The sequence below is a fragment of the Platichthys flesus genome, chromosome 18 (genome assembly GCF_949316205.1).
Source record: "Platichthys flesus chromosome 18, fPlaFle2.1, whole genome shotgun sequence".
Taxonomy (NCBI): Eukaryota; Metazoa; Chordata; class Actinopteri; order Pleuronectiformes; family Pleuronectidae; genus Platichthys; species Platichthys flesus.
In genome coordinates, this window is record NC_084962.1 from 15,129,633 (window position 1) to 15,141,422 (window position 11,790).

Genomic DNA, 11,790 nt, shown 5'->3' on the forward strand with positions numbered 1-11,790 from the left:
TGCTCTGCTACTGTTTAAGAACTAGATAACTTTGCGGATGAATATAGATTAGTATCGATTTCACACAGTAACATGTTGAGTTATAAATAATCACTGCGCTGTTATTGTCTTTCTAAATGTGCACGTGCAGTGGATCCTCTGCTCTAATGGTCCCGGGAACAGCTCAGGTGTGTGTGTGTGTGTGGGGGGGGGGGGGGGGGGGGGGAATGGGATCTGCATACAATGGCCGACATGTTGATGGACATATGTCTCCTCAGGGCTGGAAAGTGACCGGGACACCGTCAAAGAGACGCAGTCATTCAATAGCAGGCGCGTGACCCGTCACTGTGCTCGTCGTGTCACGTGCAGCCAAGTGTGCAGCAGTGTTGATGCTGTGTGAGACACCTGAGAGAGAGAGAAAGAGAGGGAGAGAGCAAAAAAAAGAGAGAGACCTGACATAGAGAGACATAGAGACCTGATAAAGAGAGAGATAGACCTGAGAGAGAGAGAGAGAGAGAGAGAGAGATAGACCGGATAGAAAGAGAGAGACCTGATAGACATTGAGGGAATGAGAGAGACCTGATAAAGAGAGAGATAGAGACCGGATAGAAAGAGAGATAGACCAGACGTAGAGAGAGAGAGAGTGAGAGACCTGAGAGACATATAGAGAGAGATGTAGAGAGAGAGAGACATAAAGACCTGGTAAAGAGAGAGATAGACCTGACATAGAGAGAGAGAGAGAAAGAGAGCGAGAGAGAGACTGCTACATAGAGACAGAGCGAGATAGATAACCCTGACTGTAACCCTGCCACTGGGCTCCTGATGCAGCGCTCTTCTCTTCCCCTCCACATTAATCAGTCAATCCCATTCTATTTGTACAGCTCATATTCACACATCACTATTTGTCTCATAGGGCGGAACAAGGTGCAACATTCTCTGGACACCGCCACCCCCCCCCCCCCCCCCCGCCTGTTAAAAAAAACTATTAACAGGCGGAAAAAACGTAGAAACCTCAGAGACGGCGAAACATGCTGCGTGTAACTGAGAACATCAACTAAAATAACAGTATTTACAACATCGATCAGAAGAAACAGTTTGTACCATAATGGAAAAGTGTGTCAATGTTTAAAGTATTTGTACATTAGAAGTATGAGAGTAGGTTTATTGTAAGTCAAGCGATCAGGATTCACCACCACATGGTTACTGGGTACAAAATTCATTTTTCTATGGAGTGAGCTAGCGACCTGAAGGATGAAAATGGCGAGTTTTATATCCTGCAATCACACAGTCCACAAACTTCTTTCTTCTATTCCCGGGCTTTGCCCCGCCCACGACATGTGAGTGGTGAAAGAAAATACAAACAAACCAGAGCATTTTCTTTCTCCACCTTCAAAACACTGGGTGCAGCTCAGACCATTCTCCTGTGCTGACGCAGCACTTTGGAGACGGGCTTGTTCTACGAGAGACAAGCCAACACATCCGGGGGGGGGGGGTTAAAGAAACTGGTATAAACACCAGGTCGTGTAACAGCATGTCAGTTAAATGTAATGTAATGTAAAGTGTGAATCCACTCATTCACTAACAGATCTGTGTTTAGACCGTGCGTGTGTTTGTACCTAAATTATAGAAAGTGAAGAAAATCATGTTTGTTTTATTAACTCACTGGTCTTTAGCACGGAGTTGACCTATATTACAGGGAACAACTTATTGATGTTTTTAGCAATGATTAAACATGACTTATATCTGCCTGTTAAAGCAACCCTGTTAAACGTTTACTAAGCAACAGCGACCCCTGCAGTCACATGATATTTCACTCGGTTGGGCTCCATGTTCTCAATGTATAACATAGTCTCGTCGTTTCTGGACATTTTAATGATACATTTTTCCATATTTTATCTATTGTTGGATTTAATTTAGTCCAAAAAAAAAACCTAATACATCAAACTCTGCTCAGAAATCATGATATTTCAAAAGATTCCTTGCTGAGTATTGGAGGTAAACTCTGGTTCTTAATGACTTCTCAGTCTTTTTAACTGATTCACTGTGTGACTCTCAGTCAGCTCCACTCTTCTCTCAGGAGATCGTACTCGCTCATCAAAGTTACATAGTGAAGAGCAGATGTTCAGGGAGCTGAGTGGGGAGGAGGTCAGTGAATCGTCAAACTCATTTAGAAGCTGTTTCAAGGAGAATAAGTTGTGTTGCCTTAAACATGAAGCTGAAACCAGGTTAGCTAAGGTGGTGGCTGAGTTTTTCAGTCGCGGCATCGGCCTTCTACCCTAACTGCAAGAAAACAACAAAAAACTATATCCCAAAATGTAAAAAATTTGAAATGACATTCCTCCATCGTGTGCTGTACAATCTATTTCTACAAAACACATCGGCGTAGTGGTAAATTAACGTCAGCTTGATTTTCAAAATCCCCCGTGTAATTGTGCTTTTTTTCCGGTTGGTCCCAGCTAATCAGTTTTAATGTTTGCTGACATGATGCCCATCTGCTCGCTCCTCTTACCCGAGGCCTGAGCATATGTTTCTCCAGCCCACGAAATCACATGTTAACCTCTGACTGCCGACTTTACACCTGTCTCTCTCTCCCAGGAGGGGGCCGAAACTGTGGTGTCCATGAGCTCGTCTGTGCCAGAAGAGGTAAGGCCCCGTTAGACCTCATCCCTGCACTCGAGCGTCTCTGTAAGCATGCATTTCTGCTTCTTCTCCCCCCCCCCCCGCCCGTGCCCGACTCCGTTTGACCCAAAGTTCTTAACCTCCCTGTTTCCTGTGAATCGTCCCTGAAGTTTGATGCTCCACAAAGTTTCTCTATAGAGATCCCAGAGAGCACAATGTCGACGGGTGAATTATGCATGGCATATCGGGTTTTAGTTCACTTCAGCAAAAGTGGGCAGCTGTGTGTTCATGATTTATTCATCGCGGAGGTTTAGTTTTCGTATCAGAGCTCCATGTGTAAGCAACAATTCCAGATTGGCCACCTCCTTCTGGAACAAGCCGATCAACAACAGCAGAGTTAAATATGCAGCGGTCCTAAACTGGAATAAAAAGTCAACACATGAATAAATGAAACGCAGGTTAAAAGTCCTAATGAGGAACTTTCGCGTAGTTTGTGTCCCAGAAACGTGTCGTGAAGATGAGCTTTATTTTGTCGATGCGCTCTGAGATCATTATCACGGTTGTGTTTTTTCGTGTTTATTCCTCAGCTTTCTGGAGTCGATACCTGACAGATCGACTCCTGAGGCTCATTTCAAACAGTTCAGTGTCAGTTCATGCCCTCCAAAAACACATTTACTTACTTTTGTTCTTGTTACATTTTCTTGTTGATTCACTTCAGACACACCAGTTGTACGTGCACACACTCGGGTTGAAAGAGGGGAGTTGAAAGGCACAGAAAGTGCTGGGGGAGAAAAACAAATCCCACTTTAATCTGCTTCGCTTTGAGAAACCTCCGTATTTTAACTGAGAATGACGGGTGTTACATTAAAATGACTGATCGCCGGGTGAGCTCTCCGACTCGCTGCCACTCTACTTCCCAGCGTATGTTGGCGCAGGGGTCAGGTTACCTCAGGTGTCTGAATTATTCAGCTGTCATCGGCATTTACGGAGCAGGGCCGTGTATGAAGTGGGGGCACCGGGGGGCCGTAAGCCGATCACTCCTGACTGAGGGAGGCTGCGGCGCCTGTGGCTGCAGAGGTCGTTCCGGCTCAACCGACCAGAGAGTCAGCAGCGGGCAAGCGAGCCGATACGTAAACCCGGCCAGTGCTGGACGGCCGCTAAGTGTGAGGGATTTATTACACGTCGGATTATTCCAGAGCACCACAGCTTTGTTTTTTCCCTCCTCTGAGATCATCTCATTGCAGTGGTGCTTTTTTTCCGCGAGCAGCTGTTTTTGAATAGGATGTTCATTTAGAGAAGGTAAGCCTGTGCTGCCACGTCTCTCTCTCTCTCTCGTTTCTCTTCCTCTTCTCATTCTTTGGGAACGAGGCATCGATCATCTCAGCAGTCGGCCTCAGATGACAGGCTGCAGTGGCCTGTTGCCATGGTGAAACCAGTCTGTCCATAATAAGTTCAGTCCGTATCGAGGAGGTTTGACAAACTAAGTTTTTTTCCCTCTCCTCTTGTCACCTGCTGCAAACAACATGTTGCAATATACCGTTTGAGCTGTTTCTGCTTCACCAGAGGCGTCTACCTGAAATGTGCCTGCACGGTTTTTCAAGAAGCTGCAGCCAAAGATTATTTGATCATTTATTGGTCGGCCGAATGTTTTCTTCATTTGTCAGTTAACTGTTTGGAAAAATGTCCCTGAAACCAAAGTGGATGTCTTCTAAAAGCTTATTTTGTCCAATTAACAGCCACAAACCAATAATGAACAATTAAGCATCACATTAGAGGAAGAAAAAAAAATTAAGATACTATAAAATGGGATTTTTAATTTAAAAATGATCTGTATAATTGATGATACCTTTTGGGTGGATTACTAATCAATTCAGCTGTACTTGTTTATTTATCCAACCTTTATTCAACCAGGAATGCACTAAAAACAACAACAGTATCCTTTGTAGGATGAGTAATAAGTTACAACAATGCAATAATATAACACAAGTTAGAAGTAGATATAGATACAAACCTCCACCAAGGCCTGATCGTCTCCTTACATGCAATCAAGCTGCACCAGATTTCAAACGCTCTTAGACTTTTTATTAGGATCCATAAATGACTCCCTGGGAAAAACGGTTATTGTTGTAATCTTTCTTAAAAACAAACAAACAGAGCGTGAAAACAAACATATCCAAAAATATCACAACCCAGAAAGGAGCGAACCTGACGCCTTAAAGCTGAACATGAGACAAATGAGGATGAGCGATGTAAATATAAAACTTAAATGTAAATCTTTCCTGCAGTGTTGATTCTGTCAAATCTATGTTTTCATATCAGGAAAAACAAAAACACACAGATGGAGGATTTTTAATTGGCCAAACAATTGAATCAAAACTGAGAACTCTGACCCCTCGTGTGGCTCCACCTTTACTTCCCCAGCTGCCCTTTCCTCTGAGCCGTTCGCTCTTTAGAAACACCGCCCGTGATCCGTCGCCCCCAACTCTGCATGTGTGTCTGTGCTGGAGCCCATTAAGTTCAGGCCCTGGGCGTCTTCACCGGCTTTATACGGAGTTTCAGTCGGATTGGTTCCCTTTGAGGCCGTCGTATAAATAGCCCATCAGCAGCAGCAGCAGCAGTGGCGGTGGGCTGCGTGGCTCCATGCAGTACGCTTGGCCTACATACAGTGTTCGCTGTAGATCCTATCTGATGTGTCTTTGAAGTGGAAAAACCACCGCGTTGCTCAATGCTTCCCTGACAAGGCAACATTCAGGGAGTTTGATTCCAAAATAAGACGTCTAATCATCAAACCAAATTATTTATGGAATCAAAGGAGAGTTGTTTACAGCCTTAAAAGTAGTTTTGTTCAAAATAGTCCTTTTTTAAACCTTGCAAGCCGTCTCTGTTTATTTTTATTTGCTGCCATGGGACAATTTTTTTCTGTGTTTGACTTTGCAAACTGAACTGCTGCATATCTCCATGATCAGTATTGCTTAAGTTCTGTCTTTTGTCTAATTTCTGTTCAATGTCTCTTTTTCTGTCCGTCTTCCCCTCCCCCGCCCCTCATCCCTCCTTCTTTATTTCTGTTCTTCTTCTCCTCCTCAGTCTCTCCTGAGCTTCTGGGTGTCCTGTCTTCCATATCAGCCTTCATGGCGTTGATGGCTCTGTTTTTTCTTTACCTCAGCAACAAGCTGTCAGTGGGGAGTCCCGACGATCTGTCACAGCTCAGTGGTTATAACAACACACAGCCAGGTAACTTAACACACACTGTGGCTGCATCTACACACACACGTGAGGGTGATTACTGGTGAGATGCCGTCCTTTAAACCCTCAGATGTCTCAAATGTAACCGAAACATAAAACCCACAATTCATTCACTCCCCCTCAAGTTGTTTGATTTATTCACACAAGGAAACATTATAGAAAACACTTCTAAAAGATGTAACCCCTTCAACTTCACATTTGCACTGTCAGTTTGTATCTCAGGATTTAACACGGAAGTTAAAATACCATCATAACCGATAGAACTGAAATTCAAAGTTGTAAAAATGTAGTAAGTAAGAGACCCTCTGTGAGATGGTTTATATCTTTACAATATCCATGTGCATGTGTGTGTGAGTCTGAGCTCACAGTGTGACGCTGCTAACACCCACATGTCCGTGTCAGTGCCTCTAATGAGCTGATCTAGCGGTCAGCGTGGCAGCCAGGGCCCCCGGCTGAGAGATGGCCTTCTTCAAGAGCTTCCAGCAGAACCTCCCGTCTGTTAACATCTCCTCCATCTTGGACTCGGTCACCAGCCGCGTGGACGACCTGGCCAACGCCGTCAGCGATGCCACCTACGCCGTCAGCGACCAGCTCTCCGAGCAGGTCACCACCGTCATCAAGAAGGTGCACGAGGAGGAAGACGGGGAGGGCAGCGGCGGTGGGCAGGGGGCCGCTCAGACGTCCAGCGCACAGGAAGGGAAGGGCGGCGGGAAAAGCATGTGGCCAATGAGCAGAGACGCTGACACGAGCAGCACGGCTTCAAAACACAACCAGCCCGGCGACTCAGCCGAGGCCGAGCGCACGCAGAGTCAGATGGAGTGGGAATGGAGGGACGGCTGCTGGCGGGTTAAAAAGACGGAAGCTGAGTTGGCGGAGGAAGAGAGGAAGAAGAAAGAGGAGAAGGAACTGCAGGAGAAGAGAGAGCAGAGGAGGAGAGAGAGGAGGGAGAAGCAGCTCGAGAAAGAGGCTCAGAGAAAGAAAGAGGAAGAGCGGGAGGAAGAGCGGGAGGAAGAAATTGAGGAGAAAACGGATGAGGGTCGTGCACAAGGCAGAAAGATGAGTGATGGTGAAATCCAATCAGCTGCTCAGCAGGGGGCGGAGGAGTGTGCTGATGCTCCCTGTTCACCTGAAACTGAAAGCAGGGCGAGGGAGAAAAAGGGGGAAGAGGTGGAGAACGGCGTGGAGAGAGAGGGGGACGATGAGGAAGAGGCCGAGCTTCCTGTGCCTCCGTCAACGGTAAAGAAGAAAAAGTCGGACAAGAAGAAGAAGAAGAAGGGAAAAGACGCAAAAGAGGATTCAAAGAAACCAGGAAAAGACTCGGATGTGGAGAAAAAGAAGGAGAAAGGAAAGAAGAGCAAGAAGAAAAAGAAAGGCAACCAAGGTCAGAGGGTGTGCCGCTGCTCTTCCACCACCACTCTTTGGATTTTCTTCTTCTCCTCTCGTTTTGAAAATGAAATCTGAAGCTTTTAATCCTTCGTCTGTTCTGAGTGTTGTGTGAACGTCTCTGTAGCTCAGCTCTCGCCCTCCTGCTCTCCTCAGGCCTCACACATTCTCTGGTTTTGCGACATGAATGCAAAGTTTGACGCGGAGCGTCTGTGTGCTGTGTGCAGAGGCAGTTCCATCAGACAGCGAGGAGGACAGAGGCCCGGAGGCGACGGCCCAGCACAACTCAACGTCAGCGTGGAGCAGCGAACGCAAGCAGCCCAGCGAGCGGGGGGGGTACAGCAGCGAGGCCTCCAGCGACCACGGTGAGACTGTGAACATGGACTGGACTCAGATATGAAAACAGTGTGTAGACTAAAATGTTTATCCTCCTGGCATTTAACGTGGGGGGTGTAGAGATCAGTATGTCCGTCTGTAATCAGTTCATTTTCGGAGGACAACTCTCCAGCAATAGAACAGTTCCCTCAAATACAATCAATGTGCACACACTCACCAGTTCCCTTATTTGTTACATCAATATCCGTGAATCTTTTCTGGGGAAATCAGGGAAAATGTCAAAAAACTGCAAATCCTGGATCTGCCCTTATATTGGCACAGAAAAGAGGATTCTATGCATCGTACAGCAATACACAAGATGTCCCGTTTGTAATGAACACAACAATACATGTGATGATGTACAAAGCCTGACACTAACTTCAGTAACAGCAAGATGGACGACCTGTGTCCGTGACCCTGACAGTATGTTGCATACGTGATGAGTCACTCTGCTGATCCCAGTTTGTCTCCAGTGACACTTCTTCCATATCACGTTACCTCTTCTGTTTCCCTCCGTGTGTCACACTGAAGCAGCCAACAGCATCCAGAGGGTGAAGAAGGATTCCTCTCTAAACGAGCTGCAGCCTCCTCCGTACCAGGACAAGGGCCCGCCCCCCCGCGCGTCCTCCCGCTCCGAGCGAGGGGTCCGGAGGGCGTCGCCCCCCCAGCGCTGCGACAGCCCCCGCGGCTCCAGTGAGGCCAGCGTGGACCAGGACACGGAGAGCTACCTCAACAAGGGCTGTGAGGAGGACATACCCAGTGACAGCACAGCTGTTCTGGGACCTGAGGTGAGATCAGAGCTGCAGAATGTTTTCTTTTTTAAACACAATCAGATCACTTCACAGTCAGTCCGCTCCCCCCCCCCCCCCTCCAGGATGGCTGTGGTCTCCAGCTCCCCACGGCCTACGAGCCGGAGCCCCTCGCCAAATACGGAACGCTGGACGTCGCCTTCGAGTACGACTCCAGCGAGCAGTGGCTGGCCGTCACCGTCACCGCGGCCACAGACATCCCAGCCCTCAAACAGACGGGGAACATCTCGTGGCAGGTCCACCTGGTGCTGCTGCCGACCAAGAAGCAGCGGGCCAAGACCGGGGTGCAGAAGGGCCCGTGTCCCATCTTCACCGAAACCTTCAAGTTCTCCAGAGTGGAACAGGAGGCGCTGGGGGACTACGCCGTCCGATTCCGCCTGTACAGCATCAGGCGGATGAAGAAGGAGAAGGTCCTGGGAGAGAAGGTGTTCTACCTGACCAAGCTCAACCTCCAGGGCAAGATCGCTCTTCCTGTCACGCTGGAGCCCGGCTCTGAACTCGCGGTGAGAACACTTTCATATTTTGCAAACTAACCTCCAGTCCAAAATCTGTTCAATTCACATGGCCGAAAAGTTCTTGATGGAAGCTGGTGACCTGATTTTAATTCTAATTCTTCAGTTACGACTCTGAACCACTGGGGGGGGGGTGTGCTTTGTCTCTCAGGGTTGCGGCTCCGTGGTGAGCGTGTCCCGCAGCGCAGGAGCCATGACCTACCGCTCCACCGAAGACTCGTCCCTGCCCGAGATCCTCCTGGGTCTCATCTACAACTCCGCCACGGGAAGGTTATCTGCCGAGGTCATCCAGGGAAGCCACTTCAAAACCACAGCGTCCGATAAGCCCGTCAGTAAGTGGCCAAGCTGACTCACGGTCCTGTGCCAGTGTGAAAGAGCTGCAGAGCGAGATCTCTCCTTTGTAATGTCTCTGACTTTCATGGGAAATGTTCTGGCAAAGCAGCAAAGTAACAAAAACAAGTGAAGCACAATTTAATTTAAATGTTTCCTGACAACTTGAAATACCCACAGTGCCAAAGCAATTGCTGCTTATCAGAGTTTCCTATGAAAGAGAAACTTTCTGGTCTGTATCACAATCTTCTAACTGCTGGATCTGACTGCTGCCTCTCTTTCTTCTTCCCAACCTTGCGTGTGTGTGTGTGTTTGTGTGTGTGTGTGTGTGTCACAGATGGTCTGTTTTGTTGTATAAAACACTTTGTAGGGGGACAGCTTTATATCATTAGAGGTAAGTTTCTTTTAATCTTTGGATGAAAATATTATTGAAAACTATTTATTTATTTTTTGCATAAAATGACCCATATGTATTTTTCTATCTGGTGCATAAGTTAGGGATAAAACACTGCTGGTATTTAATCCTCCAAATCTGTGTCTATAATAACATTACATCAAAGGAGACACATGAATTCACTTTTTATTTTATTTTCAATTTGAATGTAAAAGTTCTACAAAGCTAAAGGGAGCTTTGTAACATGGCCTCTCTGGGGAAATCACCGGGGTTTCAAGCCTCAATTCAAATCATCATTTTCCCCAGTACTCATGTTTCACCACTGGATGGCACTCTCTCACCGCTCTCCCTCTTCCTCCTCCTCCTCCTCCTCCTCCCCCCCAGACACCTACGTGAAGCTGACCATGCTGGACTCCAAGGGCAAGGAGATGTCCAAGTGCAAGACGGCCGTGTGCCGCGGGCAGCCCAACCCCACCTACAAGGAGACCTTCATGTTCCAGGTGGCGCTCTTCCAGCTGTCCGAGGTGTCCCTGGTGGTGTCGGTGTTCTGCCGCCGCAGCAGCATGAAGCCCAGGGAGCGGCTGGGCGGCGTGTCCCTGGGCCTCAACAGCACCGGCGAGGAGCAGCAGGCCCACTGGACGGAGATGAAGGACGCCGAGGGCCAGCAGGTCTGCCACTGGCACACGCTCTCCGACACATAGGGCGAGGATTCACAGAGACTCAGATCGACAGCATTCCCTGCACGCGCCGAGCTGGAGGCACCTTGCGAGCTGTGTGTGTGTGTGTGTGTGTGTGTGTGTGTGTGTGTGTGTGTGTGAGGACAGGCTTGGGCTCCTATCTTCACTGCCAGAGACGAGCACCCTTTAATCTGCCTCGTCTCTTCTGAGGCCGTCTTCCTGACTGCACCAGTAGGGGGGGGTGTCACCTCCAGCTCCGGCCTCTGTATCGACAGGAACAGACTAAAGAAGGACTCGAACCGAGAGCCGGCGTTTTCCACTGACTCCAGCTGAGTCTGCATGAATCACACTGTTTACAGGACAATGTTAAAAGAACTCTTTCAAAAAACATCCCCCCCCCCCCCCTGTGAAACTTGGACCAAAGAGCTCGATCCAGGACGAACAAACGACTTCTCTGGACTTCAGCTGCCACCAGCACACCGGACATCTCTCCAGCAGTCGCAGCCATTACTGACAAAGAGAAGACTGTTAAAGGCTAAAGACTAAAGGCCCACCACATGCTGCAGCTATGCTTTGGACCGTTTGTTTACATGCACATGACATTATGCAAGATCCATTCATCTGTGTTCCTCCTTGTTTTTTTTATGTTTTTGGATGATCAGTCAAAGCGTTTACCAGCTGTTGGGGGGGGGGGGGGGGGTGTCTCTTGCAGAACTCTGTACACTATGCATCTGACGCCACTTTAAACGAGACAACTGGAACTCCAGGTCTCGTGCTCGCGGCGTCCGACGGGATTGGACGGCGGCAGCGGCTCTGCTTGATGCCACTGGTGTCGAGGAGCAGCCTGCTTGCCTGTGTAATACAGATTGAGCCTGTTTTACCATCCAGCCTTCTGACAACTCAGCCATGTTCATTCGTGTAGAAACACGGTGCTTCCCGCTGAGGAGGAATATGCAAAAAGCCGCCTGAGCCCTAGTCCCATAAAGCCGACAGTTTCCTCGGAGGCGCCGCTGGTGACAGCATCAGCCCCGCGCTCGCTGTGGAGTGGGAAAAATGAAAATACAGGAAAGGGTTAATCCCCCCACACCCAACTTGTAAAGATGGCACCACCACACCCACCAGTAGAAACCAAACCCTCTCCCCTCCTGAAGCGGAGAATGCACTCCTCTTGTGATTGCACAGCAGTCCTCTGAGTTGGAGATGTTGCACCTCAGTCCTCTCCCTTTATTCATTATGAGATTACTTCTGAGGATTTGATGAAAACCAGATGTGTAGCATTCCTGCGACATAGACAATTGGCCGAAAACAGGGAATAACAGCCACCGAGGGGGGGGGGGCTTGCAACACAAGTTGGGTTCGGGCAGGTTTTTTGCTCTCAGCTCAATTTGTGCACAAACCAGCATTTAAAACCATTAAGTTTTGACACGTTTGTGGGAGACGAGGAGGGGAAGCAGCTCCTCTGGCTACTG

At 48.2% G+C, this 11,790-nt stretch overlaps 1 protein-coding gene across 2 annotated transcripts; it reads left to right on the forward strand.

Annotated features, from left to right (window-relative positions):
• Positions 1–1,678: 1,678 nt before the first annotated feature.
• On the forward strand, positions 1,679–10,846 carry syt14b (synaptotagmin XIVb). 2 transcript variants are annotated; one of them, XM_062410919.1, is made up of 9 exons: positions 2,500–2,622; positions 5,762–5,829; positions 6,244–7,222; positions 7,452–7,589; positions 8,134–8,387; positions 8,474–8,911; positions 9,072–9,252; positions 9,588–9,644; positions 10,029–10,846. In XM_062410919.1, exons 3-9 carry the CDS (start codon positions 6,301–6,303, stop codon positions 10,343–10,345), a joined length of 2,307 nt encoding a protein of 768 aa, XP_062266903.1. In that variant the 5' UTR covers positions 2,500–2,622; positions 5,762–5,829; positions 6,244–6,300; the 3' UTR covers positions 10,346–10,846. The 2 variants fall into 2 exon arrangements, with proteins under 2 accessions (XP_062266904.1, XP_062266903.1); XM_062410920.1 differs by lacking the exon at positions 6,244–7,222 and having other exon boundaries at positions 1,679–2,622; positions 5,683–5,829.
• Positions 10,847–11,790: the final 944 nt, after the last annotated feature.